The sequence below is a fragment of the Notolepis coatsorum genome (genome assembly GCF_963971535.1).
Source record: "Notolepis coatsorum genome assembly, chromosome: 6".
Taxonomy (NCBI): Eukaryota; Metazoa; Chordata; class Actinopteri; order Aulopiformes; family Paralepididae; genus Notolepis; species Notolepis coatsorum.
The window spans coordinates 127,113,940-127,134,761 of record NC_140170.1 but is presented as its reverse complement, the minus strand read 5'-3'; the positions used below and the strand labels follow the sequence as shown (position 1 = coordinate 127,134,761).

The following is a 20,822-nucleotide window of genomic DNA, read 5'->3' as shown; positions in this document are numbered from 1 at the left end:
AATATTTTGACTGGCTGACTATATCATTCTGCTACCATTCTATTCACCTCATACATGTACACCTCGCCCACTTCCAACATCGTCATTTGATTTAAGCTGAACTCATAGCAAAGATGCTAGCTAGTGTGGATATTCCCTACCAAATAAAAACGGCATCATTAGATTTGATATACAAGCACAGAACTGTTTAGCTAGCTCATCATCCTTATAACAAAGATACTTGTAAAGAAATAGAATGAGGGGCCCGGTGTTTCACATGAAAAATGTATGGACGGAGGCTAATATATCACTTCCTGTACAGTGACACAAGCTCATAGGAAGTTGAAGTTGGAAAGCTGGCAAGGTCGTTATTGCTTGTCCCATAATGTCCAATGCCTAAACTTCATGTTTAACTGCCCGTCATAGCTACTCCGTCAACCTTCCATGGATAACAGAGGTTAGAAATGTCCCCTAAGGTTAATCAACAACAGAAAAGTGGTAATTGTGAGGACCATATACTGGACCTCATTGGGAAAATGAGGTATTTTCATGGCTAAGAGTTCGATTTACAATTAGCACGTCGACTGGGGGACCCGTCTTTTCAATGGAAGGAATACATTACTCTGCGTTACTGATGCTGCTGAGAACAGAACACGCTTGTAGCGTTAAACAGTTTCCAACTGTCAGCAAAAGAGAGCATTGTCGGTTAGCAACAGCAGAAGCCAAGGCCGCTGCTTCCCCAGGCATCTGTCACCACCTCCAGGCAAAGGTAACCTGGGTTAAAGTCAGGGTCAGGTGTTTAAGGAACAGGGACGTCACGTTGGCCATGCTGCCATTGCTCTGGGTGCCCCTCCCCCGCTCAGAATGAAGTGCTATGTCTATACGTTGACCTTCTGCCCTCAATCTCACAACACTTTATGCAACCAAGATTTAGTATTTAATAAATTGGTAGCTCTAGTGTCTAGTTTGAAATGGCAGGTGTAGAGTTCTGTTCTGGTTCATACTGTAGTTTGATTTTTCTCTCTGGCTACTGGATTATCTTGGTTCATAGTTGATTTCTAGCTACTGGACTCTCTTGGTTAATTAATTAAGGATAATACAAATTTTTTAAAGACTGACGATCAGTGAGACATTTGCTTCCTTCCCTTGTAGCATTTCCTGAAAAGTAAGTCAGCTGGGGTAAGTTGGCTCAATCGGGGTCTATAGCTAAGCAATGCATGGGCAACCAAACACCTGTATGCTATATGCTATTAAACTGAGCCGTATTTCAGAAGGTGCTGTTGGCAGATAGACTACACTTGGCAGGATAATGCATAAGAAAGAGAACGCCCTGATTAAATTGTGTAAGTTGTAATTCCTTTCATATTCAGCATGTCACCTGCATGCTGGTTCTTGCTGGTTATAATAATAATAATAATAATAATAATAATAATAATAATAATAATAATAATAATAATAATAATAATAATAATAATAATAATAATAATAATAATAATAATAATAATAATGAAGAATGATTTCAAATTACTCTAAACCCTGACTAAACACTGACTAATGGTCAACCAACATTTGGTGTGTGAATTTAGCTGTGAAATAATGGCCTGCATTACTTAGTGTTTTTACTTTTATCCAATTATTACAGCACAATGCACATTCTTGGACCAATGGCATATTCAATTGAATGGTAAATTATCCTATTTCACTCAGTGGCCAAATTTGTGCCATAAATATCTGATGATGCTGAAGGCCAAATGCTTTGCCTGTATACCTCATACAAGTTCCTTGGGGTACACCTGAACAATAAACTGGACTGGTCGGACAACACATAGGCCCTCTACAGGAAGGGACAGAGCAGGCTGTTCTTCTGAGGAGACTCAGGTCCTTCAATGTGTGCAACAAACTGCTGCAGTCTTTTTACCAGTCTGTTGTGGCCAGCATCCTCTTCTATGCTGTGGCATGCTGGGGAGGCTACATCAACTCAAGGGACACCAACAAGCTCAACAAGCTGGTGAGGAAGGCTAGCTCCGTGGTGGGGAGTCGAGCTACCTAGACTTGAGGTGATGGTAGAGAGGGGGATGATAAGGAAGCTGGATGCCATCATGGAGACACCCCTACCACCCCCTCTACGACGAGCTAGTCAAGATGAGAAGCTCGTTCAGCCACAGACTCATTCCCCCCCGACACTCAACTAACCGCCTCGGACAGTCCTTCATACCAGCGGCCATCAGGCTCCACAACAGTGGGCAGCGACTAGCAGCCTCCAGGCCCCACAACAGGGGGCAGCGACAGCGACTGCTACCAGACATTGACCTGGGACTTATAGGAACCCAATGGGGACAACGTAGACTACCCTGGTACTGTGATTAATGTATACTCAGTAGATAGTAAATTATAACACTACTGCACCTTATGTGACACTGTGAATAATGTGAATATTCCTCAGCTAGTCAGATAGTAAATTATATTGACCATATTGATCAATTGTTTACACTGCCTGTGTTGTCTTTTACTACCTGTATACTGTGTTGTTTTACTACCTGTACCCCTCCCCCCTCCCCCCCATGCTGCTATGATGCCTGAATTTCCCCAAGGGGATCAATAAAGGAATATCTTATCTTATCTTATCTTATATACATCCATAATTCTAGGCCTGTCAGAGAATGAAAGTAAGTCAGAATGTAGAAGTATATAGAAGGATGTGTGTGTGTGTGTGTGTGTGTGTGTGTGTGTGTGTGTGTGTGTGTGTGTGTGTGTGTGTGTGTGTGTGTGCCTGCCTGTGTGTGTGTCTACATACGCAGAACACCATTAGTGAGAAACTACATCCTCACATCAGTGCCCTTATTGGCTAACAGTGGGTGTGTGGAAATGCGTTTTTCCACTGGGTTCTTACATCATTGGGGATGAGGAGCTCCTGTGAGGTGGTCTGAGAGTTAATATCCAGTCCTGGAAGAGAGAGAGAGAGAGAGAGAGAGAGAGAGAGAGAGAGAGAGAGAGAGAGAGAGAGAGAGAGAGAGAGAGAGAGAGAGAGAGAGAGAGAGAGAGAGGAGAGAGAGAGAGAGAGAGAGAGAGAGAGAGAGAGGAGAGAGAGAGGAGAGAGAGAGAGAGAGAGAGGAGAGAGAGAGAGAGAGAGAGAGAGGAGAAGAGAGAGAGAGAGAGAGAGAGAGAGAGAGAGAGAGAGAGAGGAGAGAGAGAGAGAGAGAGAGGAGAGAGGAGAGAGAGAGAGAGAGAGAGAGAGAGAGAGAGAGAGAGGAAGCAGGTGAGGAAAAAATAAGAGAGGAGAGAAGGAAGGGAAGGGAATGCAGAGTGCATGAGGTGAAAGGGTAAGAAGGGAGAGAAAGAGAGACAATGTAAACGATGGAGGAAAATATTTAATTAATCTGAGACCCTATTGTAAAACAGAAGAGTTCACCATAACCTCTTTCTTTCTTTCTTCTTTCTTTCTTTCTTTCTTTCTTTCTTTTCTTTCTTTCTTTCTTTCTTTCTTTCTTTCTTTCTTTCTTTCTTTCTTTCTTTCTTTCTTTCTTCTTTCTCATTCACTCCACATGGAGTGGTCACAGCTTGCTAAATTGTGTGTGTGTTTGTGTGTGTGTACTGTGCGTGCACACACACATACATATGCATGCATTTCCACAACTGATGAGTTTTTATACCTGAATCTTAATGGAATAATCAGCCATCCATATCCCGACAGGATAGCATGCTCTCTGCATTTTCCACAACTGATGAGTTTTTATACCGAATCTAATGAATAATCAGCCATCCATATCCCGACGGATAGCATGCTCTCCTCTCATTCTCCACTGTGCACACGTTAATGGTTTGTTGAAAAATGGTATGACATGGTGTGAACAATGACGTGTTTGCAGATGGATGACATTTTGGAGAATTTTTATCATACAACCGTTGAAAAATTTGTATCTATTTAGATACAATTGTCTGTTAACAACTTGTAGGTATAATACCAGCTTTATATGCTCATAATCAAGGCTAATCAAAATGTTTAGAGTTGTATCTCATTCTCTGACCTGCCCCCTGCCCCAATGATCATTGTGAAATATTCATAATATTCCGAGCCTATTCAGGCTGCCCTCTGTAATATTGAGCTCTCTCTTTTCTGTGCCAACACAACTATCCAAAGCAGGAACAACTGCGAGAAGGAGTTTAAATACACCGTTATGAATAAAAGGATGACTCTCCTCTCTCTCTCTCTCTCTCTCTCTCTCTCTCTCTCTCTCTCTCTCTCTCTCTCTCTCTCTCTCTCTCTCTCTCTCTCTCTCTCTCTCTCTCTCTCTCTCTCTCTCTCAATCAATCAATCAATCAATCAATCAAATTTATTTATATAGCACGTTTAACATGACTTGTCAACCAAAGTGCTTCACAAAGCTAAGCTAAGAACAAAGAAAAGTATAAAATAAACAGATTTTTTTTTTAAAACAATCAACGGATAGACAAAGGAGAAACAGAACACACGTCAACAAGTAAGGCAAGAGTCAAAGTGAGTCAGGGAAGGCCAGGCGATATAGGTGGGTTTTGAGTTTTGATTTAAAAGACTCGATGGAGGGGGCAGATTTAATGGACATGGGGATGCTGTTCCAGAGGTCAGGGGCTGTGACCGCAAAAGCACACCCCCCCTAGACTTGAAGTTAGACCTACGGGTGGTTAGGAGACCCTTATCAGCCGATCTGAGGGCCCTGGCGTTGGATAGGGGGTGAGAGTCTGCTAGGTAAGCAGGGCCTTACAGGCTTTGTAAACCAATAAAGTCTATTTCTAAAGCGCACCGGGAGCCAGTGGAGAGAGGCAAGTACAGGGGTGATGTGAGCTCTCTTTCTGGGTACCTGTGAGCAGTCTAGCGGCAGCGTTTTGGGGGAGTTGTAGGAGGCTAAGGTGGATTATTAGCCCAGGTACAGGGAGTTACAGTAGTCTAAGCGTGAGGATATGAAGGCGTGAATTACTCTTTCCAGGTCTGAGGGGAGAGAATGGCCTTGATCCTGGCTATGGACCAGAGCTGGAAAAAATACCCCCTTCACCACCGAGTTTACCTGCCTATTGAAGGAAAACTCTGGGTCAAAGAGCACTCCCAGGTTTTTAACAAAGGCTTGACTAAGGGAGACAGGTTACCCAGGCTGCTGGCAATGACACTGGTTGGTTCGAGGGCCGAAAAGGAGGATTTCACACTTTGACTGATTGAGCTGTAGAAAAGTGTGTGCCATCCAGCATTTGATGTCGTCTAGGCAGGAACGAAGACTGTCGAGATTGTTATATTGTTGGGTTTCATGGGAGATAGACCTGAGTGTCGTCAGCATAAAATGGAAAGAGATGTTGTGTTTTTTAATGATCAGACAAGGGGCAGCATGTATAGGGAGAATAGGATAGGGCCAAGGATGGAGCCCCGCAAGAGAGAGAGGCAGAGGGAGGGAGCAGTTCCGATATTAAAGGAGAAGCTTCTATCACTGAGGTAGGAGGTGAACCATGACCCATCTCTCTCTCTCTCTCTCTCCTCTCTCTCTCTCTTCTCTCTCTCTCTCCTCTCTCTCTCTCTCTCTCTCTTCTCTCTCTCTCTCTCTCTCTCTCTCTCTCACACTCTCTTGTTAGGATGTGACCCTTGGTGCTGAAATGAGGACTATAATGGTTTATATTTTGTAAATGCAGGCAGGAATGAATGGGATACAAATATACCTTCTTTTTAATCTTTGGACAGTTTTTGGCACCCTTCTGCACTGCAGCCAGTAGAAGCTAAATCTGCTGAATTTGTCTTTTCAGTTAGATTTGAAAGCAGGCTTTCATATAGAAATGAGAGCAATATATCTTGGTTTTCTGTCGTGTCGTCACCTCAGTGCTGCCTACTAAATATTTGTGAAATAAGTGGAGTAACTGTTTCCGTTTTATAAATGCATCCTGGAATCCACAGATAGACCTATTAATAAACCTTTGTTGATAAATAGTAAGTGACATATTCATAAGTGCGGCCCCCAATGCGAGATACCAGGCTTTTTTTTCTGTAAAAATGGCTCCCACTTTCAAAAAGGTTGCCAACCCCTGAAGTTTAAGAATACTACCTTTGAGTATTGTACACTGAAAATAGGAGCAGATATATTAACTTTTAAAAGCATGCCATTTTCCACATATGAATGAGTGTGGTTCGGACATAAGATGTGCCTGGGCTCCCCAGGCAAATTACTATTCGTTTATCTCACGTTATGTAGCCTGAGTGTGTACTTTTACCTCAAGATCTAGACCAATCTGCAAGGGTCCCAGTGGAAATCTTATGCATGGGGACCTGTCGGTAATGTATTCGTATTTGTATTTATATTTAGGGGACGGCAGTGGATCAGGGGGTAGAGCGGTCGTCTGGTAATCAGAAGGTTCCCAGTTTGATTCCGGCTCCTCCTTGCAGCGTGTCAAAGTGTCCTTGAGCAAGACACTTAACCCATAACTGTTCTCCGCCGTTGGTTGTGAAAGTGTGAGTGAATGGGTGAATGTCTGACATGAGTTGTAAAGCACTTAGGATAGAAGCCCTAGCTATATATAAAATGCAGTCCATATTTGTATTTGAGGGTCCTTGAACAGTTTTGGAAATCATACATTGCAATTTACATGTTGTGTTGAAAGCTAACATAAGCAGACACACAGACATGTTAACACTTTGGACGCCACGCAGTTGAGCATCGTTTGTACTTACACGCCAAGCTCTAAGAGATAGGAATAAGTGGCGGTGTTTGCAGGGCTATAACTATATTCTATATTATAGCTATGGATACAATACTATGGCCCATTTGACATCGTCTATCTATCGTTCAATATGCGAAAAATAAATATTTTTTCATCCATACATTCCCGTTTTATATCATGGTGAATATGAGTATAGTTTAGAGTAATCCTGTCTAACCCCAGAAAACTACGCTATGCAGCAATACATGCATTTCACTAAAAACATTTCTCGCCTGGACACGGTACTATTTTGAAATAAAATCTATATTATCAGTATTATGTTTCATCATGAATGCATGAAAGGTGGGGGGGTAATTTTTGATGCTTCGATCATCACCAACGGCATACGTTGCTGAGTAATGTTACAGACACATGTTGTGATCGAGGTGAAGTCATGGTTGGATCAGAGCAGGATTGATATCATATACAGTAGCCCTTACCTTCACTAGGATGTATCCCAAAAAGAATATTCCAATTATCTGATCGCGAGTCCCAGTATTGGTGTCGCCAACATATCCGCCACACATCATGCATCGGGAGCATCTGACACTTCTCAATCCGATTGGGACAACCGCTCCACTTGCCCGACAAAGAAAAGTCCGACCGGAGACATTTGATCGATGCACAGGCCAAGATATAATGTTTCAAAGGGTGCTCGATACTGCCACCTGGGTGGATGCGGCCGGTATTGCACTTTGGCATTCTCAGGATGATTCCATCCCATGTTAACCCCAGAGTCTGTGTGCCTGTAATGAATTGAAATATCGAATAAAGAAATAACGATGAAACCCGACTATACTCGGGTTTCGGGGGTCCTGGCGCTCAATGGATGGTGGATAACCCGACTATCATGGGGTCTGGCAAATTTTTTTGAGGAATGTTAAATAAAAAAATGTCTTTCAGGGGAGCTGGAGACAATAGAGATGGAAAGAGACAACAAAGTGACTTCAAAGTCAAAGTGTGACGTGACTCACAGACTGAAGGCTTACACAGATAACCTGCTGACAGGCTGGTTACACACACACACACACACACCACACACACACACACACACACACACACACACACACACACACACACACACACACACACACACACACACACATACACACACACACAACACACACACACACACACACACACACACACACACACACACACACACACACACACACACACACACACACAGCATTGCGTAGACTCCCTGCTGTTCCTTCTGGGATGTAAATAGATGCGAGTGTTGATGTGTGTGTTGACATGTTTGTGCATGTGAACTGATGCGCACATGCACACATTTCAAATTAGTGTGTGCGTGTGTGTGTGTGTGGTGTGTTGGGGGGGGTGGGGGGGGGGGGGTGGGGGGGTTGTGTGTACGTGTGTACGTGTGTCCATACCTTGCATGACTGGTGCGACTGCCTGGCTGAGTTGAGCCAGGCCTTGTTGCTGCATCGATAACTGATGGAGTTTGGCCAACTGAAAGTGAGAGAGAGAGAGAGGAGAGAGAGAGAGAGAGAGAGAGAGAGAGAGAGAGAGAGAGAGAGAGAGAGAGAGAGAGAGAGAGAGAGAGAGAGAGAGAGAGAGAGAGAGAGAGAGAGAGAGAGAGAGAGAGAGAGAGAGAGAGAGAGAGAGGGGGGGAGAGAAGGAAAGTGAAAAGAAGGGGAAAAGACATGAAGTGGGATAAATGGGAAGATAAACACACAAGACACAGTTCACTGTTTTGACCAGAATGTTTAATGAGGAAATGTTCACTTAGTAAACTGCATGTGTGTATCTGTGTGTGTATCTGTGTGTGTATCTGTGTGTGCCGCCCATCACATGTGTGTGTCACTGCATGACGACATTGTCTATGTGTGCAATGAATAAAAACGTCTTCAAAATCCAGTTTAATCTTAATCTTTAATCTTTAATCTTAATCTTAAATATAATAAATGACCAGATTCACTGTAAAACAAAATATCCACCAAAACAAAGAGGATGAAAAGTCAAATATCTTTATATAATACAGTATTAGTACATGCTAGGCCAACTCAAGACATGACACTTATGATCTGTGTTTAGAAAACCGCATGCACTTCAGAGTTTAATTGTATCAATACATCTATACCACCATATCAATAAAACTATACCACCATATCAATACAACTATACCACCATATCAATAAAACTATACCACCATATCAATACAACTATAGGCCTACCACCATATCAATACAACTAAAGTACTTTCTCACCTCTGAATGTGGGATGCCATATTGACTCTGAACGGCGTATGCCTGAAACAGAAAAGGAACAAACAAAGCTGGTCAACAAATGATGATTAAACATTTAATAACACTTATGTTGGTAAATTTGGGTGGAGGATATTCAGATATTCCTTATTTCCACGTTGAAATTACGCAATACATTAAGTGTTGGGTCGACAAAAAAAAATCCTAAATAAAATGGGGTTGTGGTATAAAAAAGTTTGAGAACCCCTGCACTAAGGGGATGCCAGCTGGCATGGCCACGTCTGCTTCACATCCTAATGACTCACCTTGTTCTGCTTAGAAAACATCATGGTGGTGGGCGGATCTTAATACTGGTGTAGCATGCAAATAATGCAGGCTCAAGCATCTTGACTAGGCCTATTAATCAGAAATTAGGAGTATTCCTAAATATTTATTAGTATCTTCACTTTCTATGTTACCTCACTCCCTTTGGGTACCAGTCTGGTAGCCAAAACATGAGACATTAGAGAAGGCAGGGTTAATTAAATACAAGTCTTTACTGGGTGACATTTTGACCTGCTGTTTCAAGCTATAAGACAAGGCCAAGGTGTGGCCAGTCTGCAAGGTAAAGTGGACCTTTCAGAGCAAGTGAAACAATACAGCCCACAATGTTATCAATGTTATTATACTAGTACTTCCAGGTCTAACTTTATACAGTTTCATTTAACTCTCTTAAAGTGTAGGCTATAAAATTTACTGTATACTTTGTATACTATATGTCTTGGTTAAATTATTATTATTGTTATTATTATTATTATTATTATTATTATTATTATTATTATTATTATTATTATTATTATTATTATTATTATTATTATTATTATTATTATTATTATTATTATTATTATTATTATTATTATTATTATTATTATTATTATTATTATTATTATTATTATTATTATTATTATTATTATTATTATTATTATTATTATAGTATTATAGGTATGGTCTATATATAGTGTGTATCAGAGATGTGAACAGAGCTCTTTTGAGCTACAAAAATCATGTTCCCAAGACCTGTACGGCTGCCCACTCTCGCCTAATGCTTAAAACAAAAATGAAATGTGCAGTAAAACTCAGGAGTGGGCCCAGCATTGAGGGAAATAATACGTGTACGACAGCGTGAATGAGTGTGACTTTACCAGGAAATCCAGCCAAATAAATGCCTCCTCTAATATATAATCTCGTTTTTCTTTCTCTCTCTCATAAATAATGAATTAAAGATATTAATGGCCACTTAGTGTTACACTAACCCTCCCTTCCATTCCTGCACCCAGCCTCCCTTCCTCCCCCCTCTCTCTCCCTTCCTCCCCATATCTCTCCATCCCTCCCCTCTCTCTCCCTTCCTCCCCTCTCTCCATCCCTCCCTCACTATGCCACACAATCTCTCTCTCCATCCCTCCCTCACTATGCCACATAATCTCTCTCCATCCCTCCCTCACTATGCCACATAATCTCTCTCTCCATCCCTCCCTCACTATGCCACACAATCTCTCTCTCCATCCCTCCCTCACTATGCCACACAATCTCTCTCTCCATCCATCCCTCACTATGCCACACAATATCTCTCTCTCTCCATCCCTCCTTCACTATGCCACACAATCTCTCCCTCCCTCACTCCACCCTCTCTATCTATCCCTCTCTCCAACCCCATCATCCCTTCTTCTCTCTCTCTCCTTCTTCTCCCTCACCTCTCTCCTCATCCCTCTCCTCCTCTATCCTTCTCTTCCTCTATGCCATTCCTTCTCTCTCTCCCACCTTCTACCCAATTACTCCCTCCATCTCTCTCCATCCATCCATTCATCACCCCTGTGGACTCTCCATTAGCGAGCTTTACTGCTGTGTTAGCTGACACTGCCAAGGCCCCAAGCCTGCCACGCACCCCCCCCCACACACACACACACACACACACACACACGCACACGCACACGCACACACGCACACACACACACACACACACACACACACACACACACACACACACACACACACACACACACACACACACACACACACACACACACACACACACACACAACACTTAGTTCATGCGGACTCTCTGGACATCAGTGTTGTCAGCAGGATGTGTATCTATTCTTGTTCATGTCTGTTTCCTGTGGGCCTATTTGTTCACCTGCCTGCCGGGTCGGTCCATTGCTCAGTCATTCAGTACGCCAGGCAACCTGGTGGGTCAACCAGTAACATTTAACACTGAGCAAATTAAACAGTATGTGCAGAATCCACAAAGAATGGATTGCGCGGTGCTAATTGCACCCTTAACTGTGCGAGTTTAGCGTGCGGTATCTGCTCCGTATTTGCGAGCTATCCACTAAAGGCCCAAATATACTCAAAAACTGACACGCTGCGCACGCGGCTCTGTTTATAGTTAATTTTTGGTGTCTGTAAGCGTCAGCGTCGCATGCTTATCTATCTTTTATTTATTATAATATTTATTTTTTTACCCAGGGACAGTGCACATTAATCAACATCTTCAGTTTCCACATCAATGTACAGTAAATGTGCCAGAATTAGCTAATGAGCTAGTTTTCATCTGTAGTCCCTGCCTAACATGCATGTCTTTATGTTATGACAGCTGGGCACATGCGCAGTCGGCGGCGGCATTTTGCTAATGCATACTGTTCGGCTTTGCACCACTCATAGAAGATCACACATTGGGAGCTGCGGTGGAGAATCGGACCAGTTCAGCTAGCTTGTTGGTACAGCTGTGGTGGCCGAAGCCAATGCGGTGCCTTGTTTTCTCTGCAAATGTGTCAATTTGTTCTTAAGTACCTGTCGAAGATTGCTTCCACAGCTAGTATACTGTCATCTCTGTGAAATCATTATGGGTAAATTCATCAGGGTAAATTCCCCATCAATTCAATCAAGTAATTCATTCTCAATAATGAGAGAGGGATTTGATTGGATATTTAGCTGACTATCCCTGTAACACATTGAACCTTTCAATGGAATTTTCAGTCGAACATTCGTCTGCAACACTTAAACACAACAGCTGAGGTCAAACTAAACATAGGGCCTGAATGTCAGTATTGGGAACAGTTTAAATTCGTTTTAGTACCATATTGCCACCTTATTGAGGTAGGTTGTTCCTTCCTAACCGGTACAAGCACACCATCCGAAATCAATGTAATTTTCGTAAAAGAACAACCCAGCATTGATTTGATTTTTATTGTGGAGCACTCACTTGTTGCAGGTCCATTGCTCCCTGAGGCATGGAGAACAGGGGGTGAGAGCCAAAGTCTGACGCCTCGAACACCTTCAACCAACAGATACAAAGCAGTGTCAGTACTATGATTAAATATATTATAACATCTTCAACCAACACCAACAGATACAAAGCAGTGTCAGTACTATGATTAAATACATTATAACATATTAAACCAGCACCAACAGATACAAAGCAGTGTCAGTACTATGATTAAATACATTACAACATCTTCAACCAGCACCAACAGATACAAAGCAGTGTCAGTACTATGATTAAATACATTATAACATCTTAAACCAGCACCAACAGATACAAAGCTGTGTCAGGACTAAAGACATTTCTCAAATCCATGTGCATACATTTTAATAAGCATTTTATAAACATAATAATAAGAACATATTGCATAATTATAGGTTATTACACTGGTGGTTGCGCACTGTTTGGCCTTACAGTATATAGTATACGGGGTAGATATTGCCTGGCCCTAACTAGAATATAAAATAAAAAACAGACAAGATAGCCTCTAAGAAGCCTCTTTCATATTGGAATATTGGAAATACATGGGAGTCTCTAGTGCTCAATAGAGTAGAGACTGGGCCCCGTTCCCCGTACCTGGTTCAACTAAGTCGATCAAGATGTCATTATCCAGATTCAGTTAACCCGATGTTTGAAGCCGGGATTTTCCTGTTCCTCGAAGGTGGATTCAGTCTCGTTAACTCAAGCCAGACTTGAGACCCAGGATAAGTGCGCGCGGCCGCTCCAGTTGAAAAGCCAGCACGTATCGATAGCAGAGATCCTGATTCTCTAGCGGCATTGATTGATTAATTGATTTAAAACTTTATTAACATATTGCAGTACGGCTCAATCGCCTCGCCGACAAGTTAAATGCGTTATCTATAGGCTAATTTTAAGTCCCTCATTACCTCAATCAATCAGATTATATTTCTTTAAACTTGCCTGCTGGATTGAATAATCAAATGAGATCTTGCTAGCGAAAATAATTAGTTAAACTGTTATACAAAATAACGATACGGCTCTCTTCCCATTGATTGATGTATGGTCGATCTTTTACTTATCTCCACTGTGGTGTAACGGGTTCTTCTTTTGACTTTCACGCAGACGACCGGGGTTCGAAACCTAGTCTTTCCCTTCTTTTTGCGATGTAGGAATAATTCAATTTGGTGCACGTTGAGAGCTATATAAAGAATGACATCCTCAATGCATGTAGATTTATAATATTTTAACTTGAAACTAGGCTACTTTGGCGTATAATCATTAATATTATATTCCAAAAAACCGGTCGTTGGGTTGCCAGGATTGAGCTATGCCACTGTGCCAGATGGGATAAATTCATTGTTTATACATTAATGAACGAGACAAGATCCACAATCCACGCATAGACACTTCAATTTTATGCTTGAATGAAACACAATCCAGGCGCTCCATTAAACATCCACAGCGGAGAATATGAAAGGAATCAGAGCCAAACGAGCGATAGGTTTCAATCATTAAAAATATCCCTGCGGGATTCACATTTGCAATGCTGCGCGTTGTTAAAATAACCACATAATGTGTACATCGCACCGAGCGAGCGCCACGGTATATATAACGTGCATTATTTAGGACAAAGTGAATTTAGTATCAGCATTTTGGGTCTATTTTACATTTCAAAAGCCCCCTCTGGAAGAATGGAGCACAAAAACGTAATTCAGAATGGTATAAAGCAGATCCTAGACTGTGGGAATAATTTCAGGAAACGCGCTGTCACTTTCTTTGCGGGGGCGTGGCTGTGCTTCATCCGGCTAACTTGAACTTAAACCCTGCTTTCGACCAGGCTCAAACTTTTGGATCTGTTGTCATGGTGATTTGGACAATCCAGGTACGGGGAACCGGAAAGTCCGGCTTAAGTCAGACTTAACCGAAAGTTATCCGGCTAACTCAGTTATCCAGGTACGGGGAACGGGGCCCAGTAGGCTGTAAGGGCTCTTGAATGTGTAAACACTGATCTGTGTTGCACAGAGTGGGAGATACAGTAAGCCTTTATTAATCAGGAGGCAGGTCTGCCTCAGGGCACGACAATTGAAACAGATTGATTGAACTGGTTCTATAGACAATACGATGTATATCAATGTCAACATCGATGTATATGTATAACAATATGAATAATCAACAACATGAACACACTATTAGAATTATCCTGCGAGGACCCAGTGAGGTAAAACACTTTTCTTTCTCTCTTTTTTTTTAAATATTTTTTTTTACTAGATATGCCTGATTAAATACACAATTGTAACTGTTGCAAACCTCCTATCTGAAAAAAAATATTTTTTGAGAAAACAAAGAAAATGTGTTGTTTTCTTGCAGAATGCAATAATTTTAAGGATACCCAATACAATTAACTGCTTTTGGCTTTTGGAAATATCTTGCAGACAGACTGAATAGATGCACATAGGAGGTTTCTCATCATCCAAAGTGAAATCAGAACATCCTACATTTTGCAGATAGGAGGTTTTGCGTTTCAGCCGTCAATATATGCTCTCAGACCAGTAACAGACTACAGTTTATCTACCACTCTTCCTCGGGAAATGCATCCATAGCTTGAAAGGGCCAAATGACAACTTGCACTCCGCTAGGCTTCAATGTGCCGCTTAGGCTGAGTGCCCACAACAAGATCCCTTCAACCAATTAAGCATCAAAATTGTCATCTCAGAAAAGCTGCTGCAAAAGATGCAGATTTTCACCCTGTCCTTAAAATTTTATGAAAAGGCCCTAATTGGGGTTAAATCAGGTAAAGATCATTGGGTTAAGCAGATTTAGTCCCAATTAAATCGTCCTCACAGAGTTGAGAAGATCAGGGTGGATATATTGTCTCTCAGAGCACACTGAAGCTGGCTGGCGACTGTCGCACTGGACAACCTTGTTGGTTCCTTAATTGGTTGATGGAAGTCTTGTCGAACAGCATTCACTCTCAGTCTTGATTCTATTAATATAATGACATAATTTTCTCATCGACTACATCTACACCATATTGTAATCATGCAGAATCAATTAACAGCGTAAACGACTCCAGCTGTGAATAGCCTCAGTGGACACAGTAATCCGATGGAAATTGGCATTAATGTGATTGTGTTGATACAGTTGCAGTCAATCAAACTGCATATCTCAGAGGTGCATATACAAGGTCTGTACATGACCAAAGAAACCGAGCTTCCTTGATAGCGATGTGATAATGTGGTGGATGTGGGACCAACAGTGGCGCTAGTGCCAGTTCTGGAGCAGTCAGACACTGAAGTCCTGTAGCGTGATGTTCCTGGCACCCACTGGGCTTTTTACTCAACCTAATTATCTATAGACCTGGGGGTAGATAGTGACAGTCCTTGGAAAAGTGCAGACCTGGTTAGACATGTATTTTAGCTTAATATCTGAGTCAGGAAGAATCATTAGTCAGAGAACTGCAGAGAAATGCTTCATGCCACAACCAATTTAAATCAATGCAGCTGTAATGACAGAAACAGGAATCAAAGTTGCAGAATCACCCAGATTAATTCCCAGCTGAGGAATCTGCTTGGAGGTAGTGTTGCATATTCATGCTGGCATTGATATTGATGTCATTGAACAGACACAGACGCACGCACGCACGCACGCACACACACACACACACACACACACACACACACACACACACACACACACACACACACACACACACACACACACACACACACACACACACACACACACACACACACACACACACACACACACACACACACACACACACACACACACACACACACACACACACACACACACACACACACACACACACAGAATATACACAAACATTCACACAAATGCCAGCATTTATTTCTGTGGTACATGAGTATATCTAATGAATAGTCATGATTTATAATGAATAAACATTAGTAAGAAAGCCTCATTTGGTCTATTTGGTCTATACTGGATAAGCAGTGATGGAGTTATCATACACATTAGTGTGTGTGTGTGTGTGTGTGTGTGTGTGTGTGTGTGTGTGTGTGTGTGTGTGTGTGTGTATATTATATTTTGAATTAAAAAAATTTCCCTCTCATTAAACATTATTGTTAAGCAATTGATTCGGCAACACACCAAATGTTGTGTTAATGAAGCCCATTACATTAAATAGGTGTTTTGGTAACATTCAAAAGGCAAAGTAATCCATCCATCCGTCCATCCGTCCATCCGTCCATCCGTCCATCCGTCCATCCATCCATCCATCCATCCATCCATCCATCCATCCATCCATCCATCCATCCATCCATCCATCCATCCATCCATCCATCCATCCATCCATCCATCCATCCATCCATCCATCCATCCATCCATCCATCCATCCATCCATCCATCCATCCTTTACCTGGTTTCCTGACATCATAACCGTTCCTGGGGAGGGGTTGGGGCGGTACGGAATGGTTGCCCCCTTTGGAGGAGACTACAGACAGAAAAAAAAAAAAAAAAGTAGAAAGAAAGAAAGAAAGAAAGAAAGAAAGAAAGAAAGAAAGAAAGAAAGAAAGAAAGAAAGAAAGAAAGAAAGAAAGAAAGAAAGAAAGAAAGAAAGAGACGGAGAGATAGCACCATCACTTGAAAGCAGATTAGTCTAGGGTCAGCTTTTTTTTGTCTTTTCTTTTTAATCTTTTTATTTCTCTGTTCCCCCTAGCTCAGATTAAGGAATTTGGAATAACAATGAGCCTTTGATTGAGCTGTTTTTCACTTATAATCTTTAAGAGGAAGCTTGCCGTAACGCCTGCTGCCTCTGATTAATCAGAATACAATCATGAATTATAGATTGAAGATTTTTGGAATGTGGTTGTGTATCGCTTTTGATGTGATCTTGTCAGAGACTGGACAGGTAAGAGTCAAGCAGACTGCTAATATCACTATTTTTAAAGGTTTAGTTTTAAAAGATCGATCTCCATTCCTCCTGAAATCTGAACCTTCACAAGGGTTGCAGACTTCAAATTGACTTCAATGACAGATCGTCATTGATTGAAAAGGATCTTAAACCAAATATTAAATATGACAATTTTAGTTACGTTTATGTTCATTTGTACAATTACCTTTGACCCCCATAAAATAGGTGGGGGGGGGTATATATAAAAGGCCTACGTTTCCTACACAGTTCACCCAATATGGAAGTAAACACCCTCAAATTAATCACCCTCAAAACCATAACCCTCAAATTAAATAACCTCAAATTGAACAAGCTCAAATTAAACACCCTCAAATTAAACACCATCAAATAAAAGCTGAAAGTCTCTACTTTAACCTCAAAGTAATTGTTCCATTTCAAATCAGTGTGTCTGCTGCTTGGATTCATACAGCAAAGCACCCTGAAGAACAGATGCTGCTGCAGACTGCATGATGAGAGTGTTCTTGACTGTGGGTATCTACTGTAGTACAGTGGTCTCCACTTAACTTCCCACTATCCACTTACTCTACCTCCACTCTACAAGCACCCAGGCTGGTAAAGCACATTACACATTAAGGGTGATTCATAATTCATATACAGGGGAAAATAAGGTCAAAATGTTTTGGTTATGTCACTGCAAAACAAATATTTTGTAACTTGTCTGTCAGCCTCCAGTGAACTCAACACCAATTGTTCTCAGTAATTGTCCACTTCACATCTACAATAGTGCCTATTCCAGTTTGTCCATTCAGCCGTGCGAAGGAGGGTCATTCTATTCCTGAACTAAGCCCATTTCCCCAGTGGTTTGACATAATGTGTGACTGATTAATTCACACATCTAATTCACAATGGATGTATACAGCTGAATGAGCTGTATTTCCTTCCAACCACAGACCTCTTTCTGAAGGACACATTCAGCCTTTCACTCACTTCTAGAATGACAGTGCAGATGAGTTTGACACACTGGATGATGGCGTCCTGACTCCCTGATATTGTCACACCGCGCTCTGTGGAGTTGGGAAGGAGGTCACCGGCCACCTGCACCTGGGCCCCTGTCGTCTGTACGCACGCGTGCGCACACGCACGCACGCACGCACACACACACACACACACACACACACACACACACACACACACACACACACACACACACACACACACACACACACACACACACACACACACACACACACACACACACACACACACACACACACACACACACACACACACACACACACACACACACACACACACACACACACACACACACAATACACACAGAGGTACAGAAAGAGAGAAACAGAGTGAGAGGGAGAAACAGGAACATGTGATGATGCACCACCACTTTATGTGTTAAACTGCAGCAAAGCAAAATGTGTTGACTGCTTTTACCTGATAGAGGAAATAAATGACAGAGGTATGTAGTGCTGTTTCACACATGCTCACTTTCCACCTGGGATCATTAAGTCATCTCACCTCACCTCATCTTATATCACCTCACCTCACCACAATACACTTCATCTTATATCACCTCACCTCACCTCACCTCACACCACATCACCTCATTTCACCTCACCTTATTTCACCTCACCTCACCGCACCTCATTTCACCTCACCTCACCTCACACCACATCACCTCACCTCATTTCACCTCACCTTATTTCACCTCACCTCACCTCACCTCATTTCACCTCATCTCACTTCACCTCACCTCACCTCACCTCACCGCACATCACCTCACAGCACCTCACCTCATCTCACCTCACTTCACCTCACCTCACCTCACCTCACCTCATTTCACCTCACCTCACTTCACCTCACCTCACTTCACCTCACCGCACATCACCTCACAGCACCTCACCTCATCTCACCTCACTTCACCTCACCTCACCTCGCCGCACCTCACATCACCTCACAGCACCTCACCTCATCTCACATCACATCACTTCACCGCACCGCACCTCACCTCACATCACATCACCTCACCTCACTGCACCTCACCTCACATCACCTCACCTCACCTCACCGCACCTCACCTCACCTCACCTCACATCACATCACCTCACCTCACATCACCTCATTTCACCTCACCTCATTTCACCGCACCTCACCTCACATCACCTCACCTCACCGCACCTCACACCACATCACCTCATTTCACCTCACCTCATTTCACCGCACTTCACCTCACCGCACCTCACCGCACCTCACCTCACATCACCTCACCTCACCTCACCTCACCTCACCTCACCTCACCTCACCTCACCTCACCTCATTTCACCTCACCTCATCTCATCTTAAAAACAATCAGGGAGAATCAAAAGAGTCAATGAAAGTCGTGAAGAGGAAGGAAGATTAGTGTGATGGATACTAATGAGAAAAGGGACTTGATGGCTTACTTTCTTGGCCATGACGTCATACATCATTTGTCTTTTTAAGATTGGAAATATAAAAACAGTAACCTGCAGTGCAACCCCCCTGTAACAGTTAAGGTTCAGTGCTTTGGTCAATAGCACTTTGGGGATGATGGGGGGCACCAGAGATGTAATACCAGGCCCCCTCCAGTCACCAGCTCAACGCTGGAATACACTCTCCTGTGAGTGATGATGACCATAGTGTGACCTTTCAATTACCTCCATGCTTTAATGATACTAAAACCATTACAAAGATATAGTGAAAATGCACTGTACACTCACAGTATAATGTGGATAAGTCCACCAAATGGAACATATTGTATTATTATGAGACCCAGACAGGGGTTATGCCTGAAAGGTTGTACTGTATACTCCCTGGTGTGCTTTGTCTTGCTCAAGGACACTTTGACAGAGGTGCCCATACCTTCTAGACTCTCTGAACGCCAAACCACCAAACCTGCCACTCCGTATGGTGCGTTCGGCACTTTTATCAGTGTTAAACTTAAAACTATTCTGAGCTTGCTACTCAACAAGACTAGATACTAGACAGATTTCAGATCCACTCACCTCTCTGATTTCCTTGATCTTAGATCCACCCTTGCCGATGAGTGAGCCACATTGACTGGCTGGGATGACCAGTCGCAGGGTAACAGGAGGCTTGCTGGTCACGGTTCCATTGGCTACCAAGGCTGTGAGGTCCTAGAGGAGAAAGATGGTCGGTGTCAATGTATACAAATATTTATTCAAACTTGTTTTTTGTGATTCAAATATGCACCACATAAAGGCCTTGCTTGCACAGAATGGTTGTTTAGTTATCTTTCCTCTAACATGGCTGTGTGTAAAAATGGGTAACGTTTTTGAAAGAAAATGCTAATTTTAGTGCATTGGTAGAGTAGGTAAGACATTGGAAAAGCATGGTATCAATGTTCCACTGTGACTTGTTTTTGCGACTTGTGATATTTGTAAAGTAATGTTTCTCTCTCTCTCATATATATACAGTGTATACTGTATATAGTATATTATATACTGTATGTATCTATCTCTTTATCTTCCTCTTTCCTCTCATTTTCAGTCTCTGGTTTATTTTTAAAGGACTCTTAAAAGGCTTATAGAATTGTGTGTCTATCTTATCTATCTTTAATCTTTCAAAATGTACAGTTGCTATTGCATGCACTCATCTGTGTTTCACCACACACATGAGTGCATGCTTACCAACTGTCCGTCTGCAACACTACTATCACCAACATCTAAGAAGGGAGATCCCCCCTTGAATGGCC

At 42.2% G+C, this 20,822-nt stretch overlaps 1 protein-coding gene across 1 annotated transcript in view; it reads right to left on the bottom strand.

Annotated features, from left to right (window-relative positions):
* The window catches only part of LOC311230491 (poly(rC)-binding protein 4-like), a 259,895-nt gene that overhangs the window by 42,760 nt on the left and 196,313 nt on the right, over window positions 1-20,822 (bottom strand). Inside the window, exons 7-13 of the mRNA XM_084316780.1 lie at window positions 20,113-20,244; window positions 18,059-18,187; window positions 16,577-16,651; window positions 12,157-12,228; window positions 8,919-8,960; window positions 8,082-8,160; window positions 2,870-2,922 (exon numbers count right to left, since the gene is read on the bottom strand). Coding sequence (XP_084172906.1) covers window positions 2,870-2,922; window positions 8,082-8,160; window positions 8,919-8,960; window positions 12,157-12,228; window positions 16,577-16,651; window positions 18,059-18,187; window positions 20,113-20,244 — 582 coding nt within the window. The remainder of the gene's footprint in view (window positions 1-2,869; window positions 2,923-8,081; window positions 8,161-8,918; window positions 8,961-12,156; window positions 12,229-16,576; window positions 16,652-18,058; window positions 18,188-20,112; window positions 20,245-20,822) is intronic.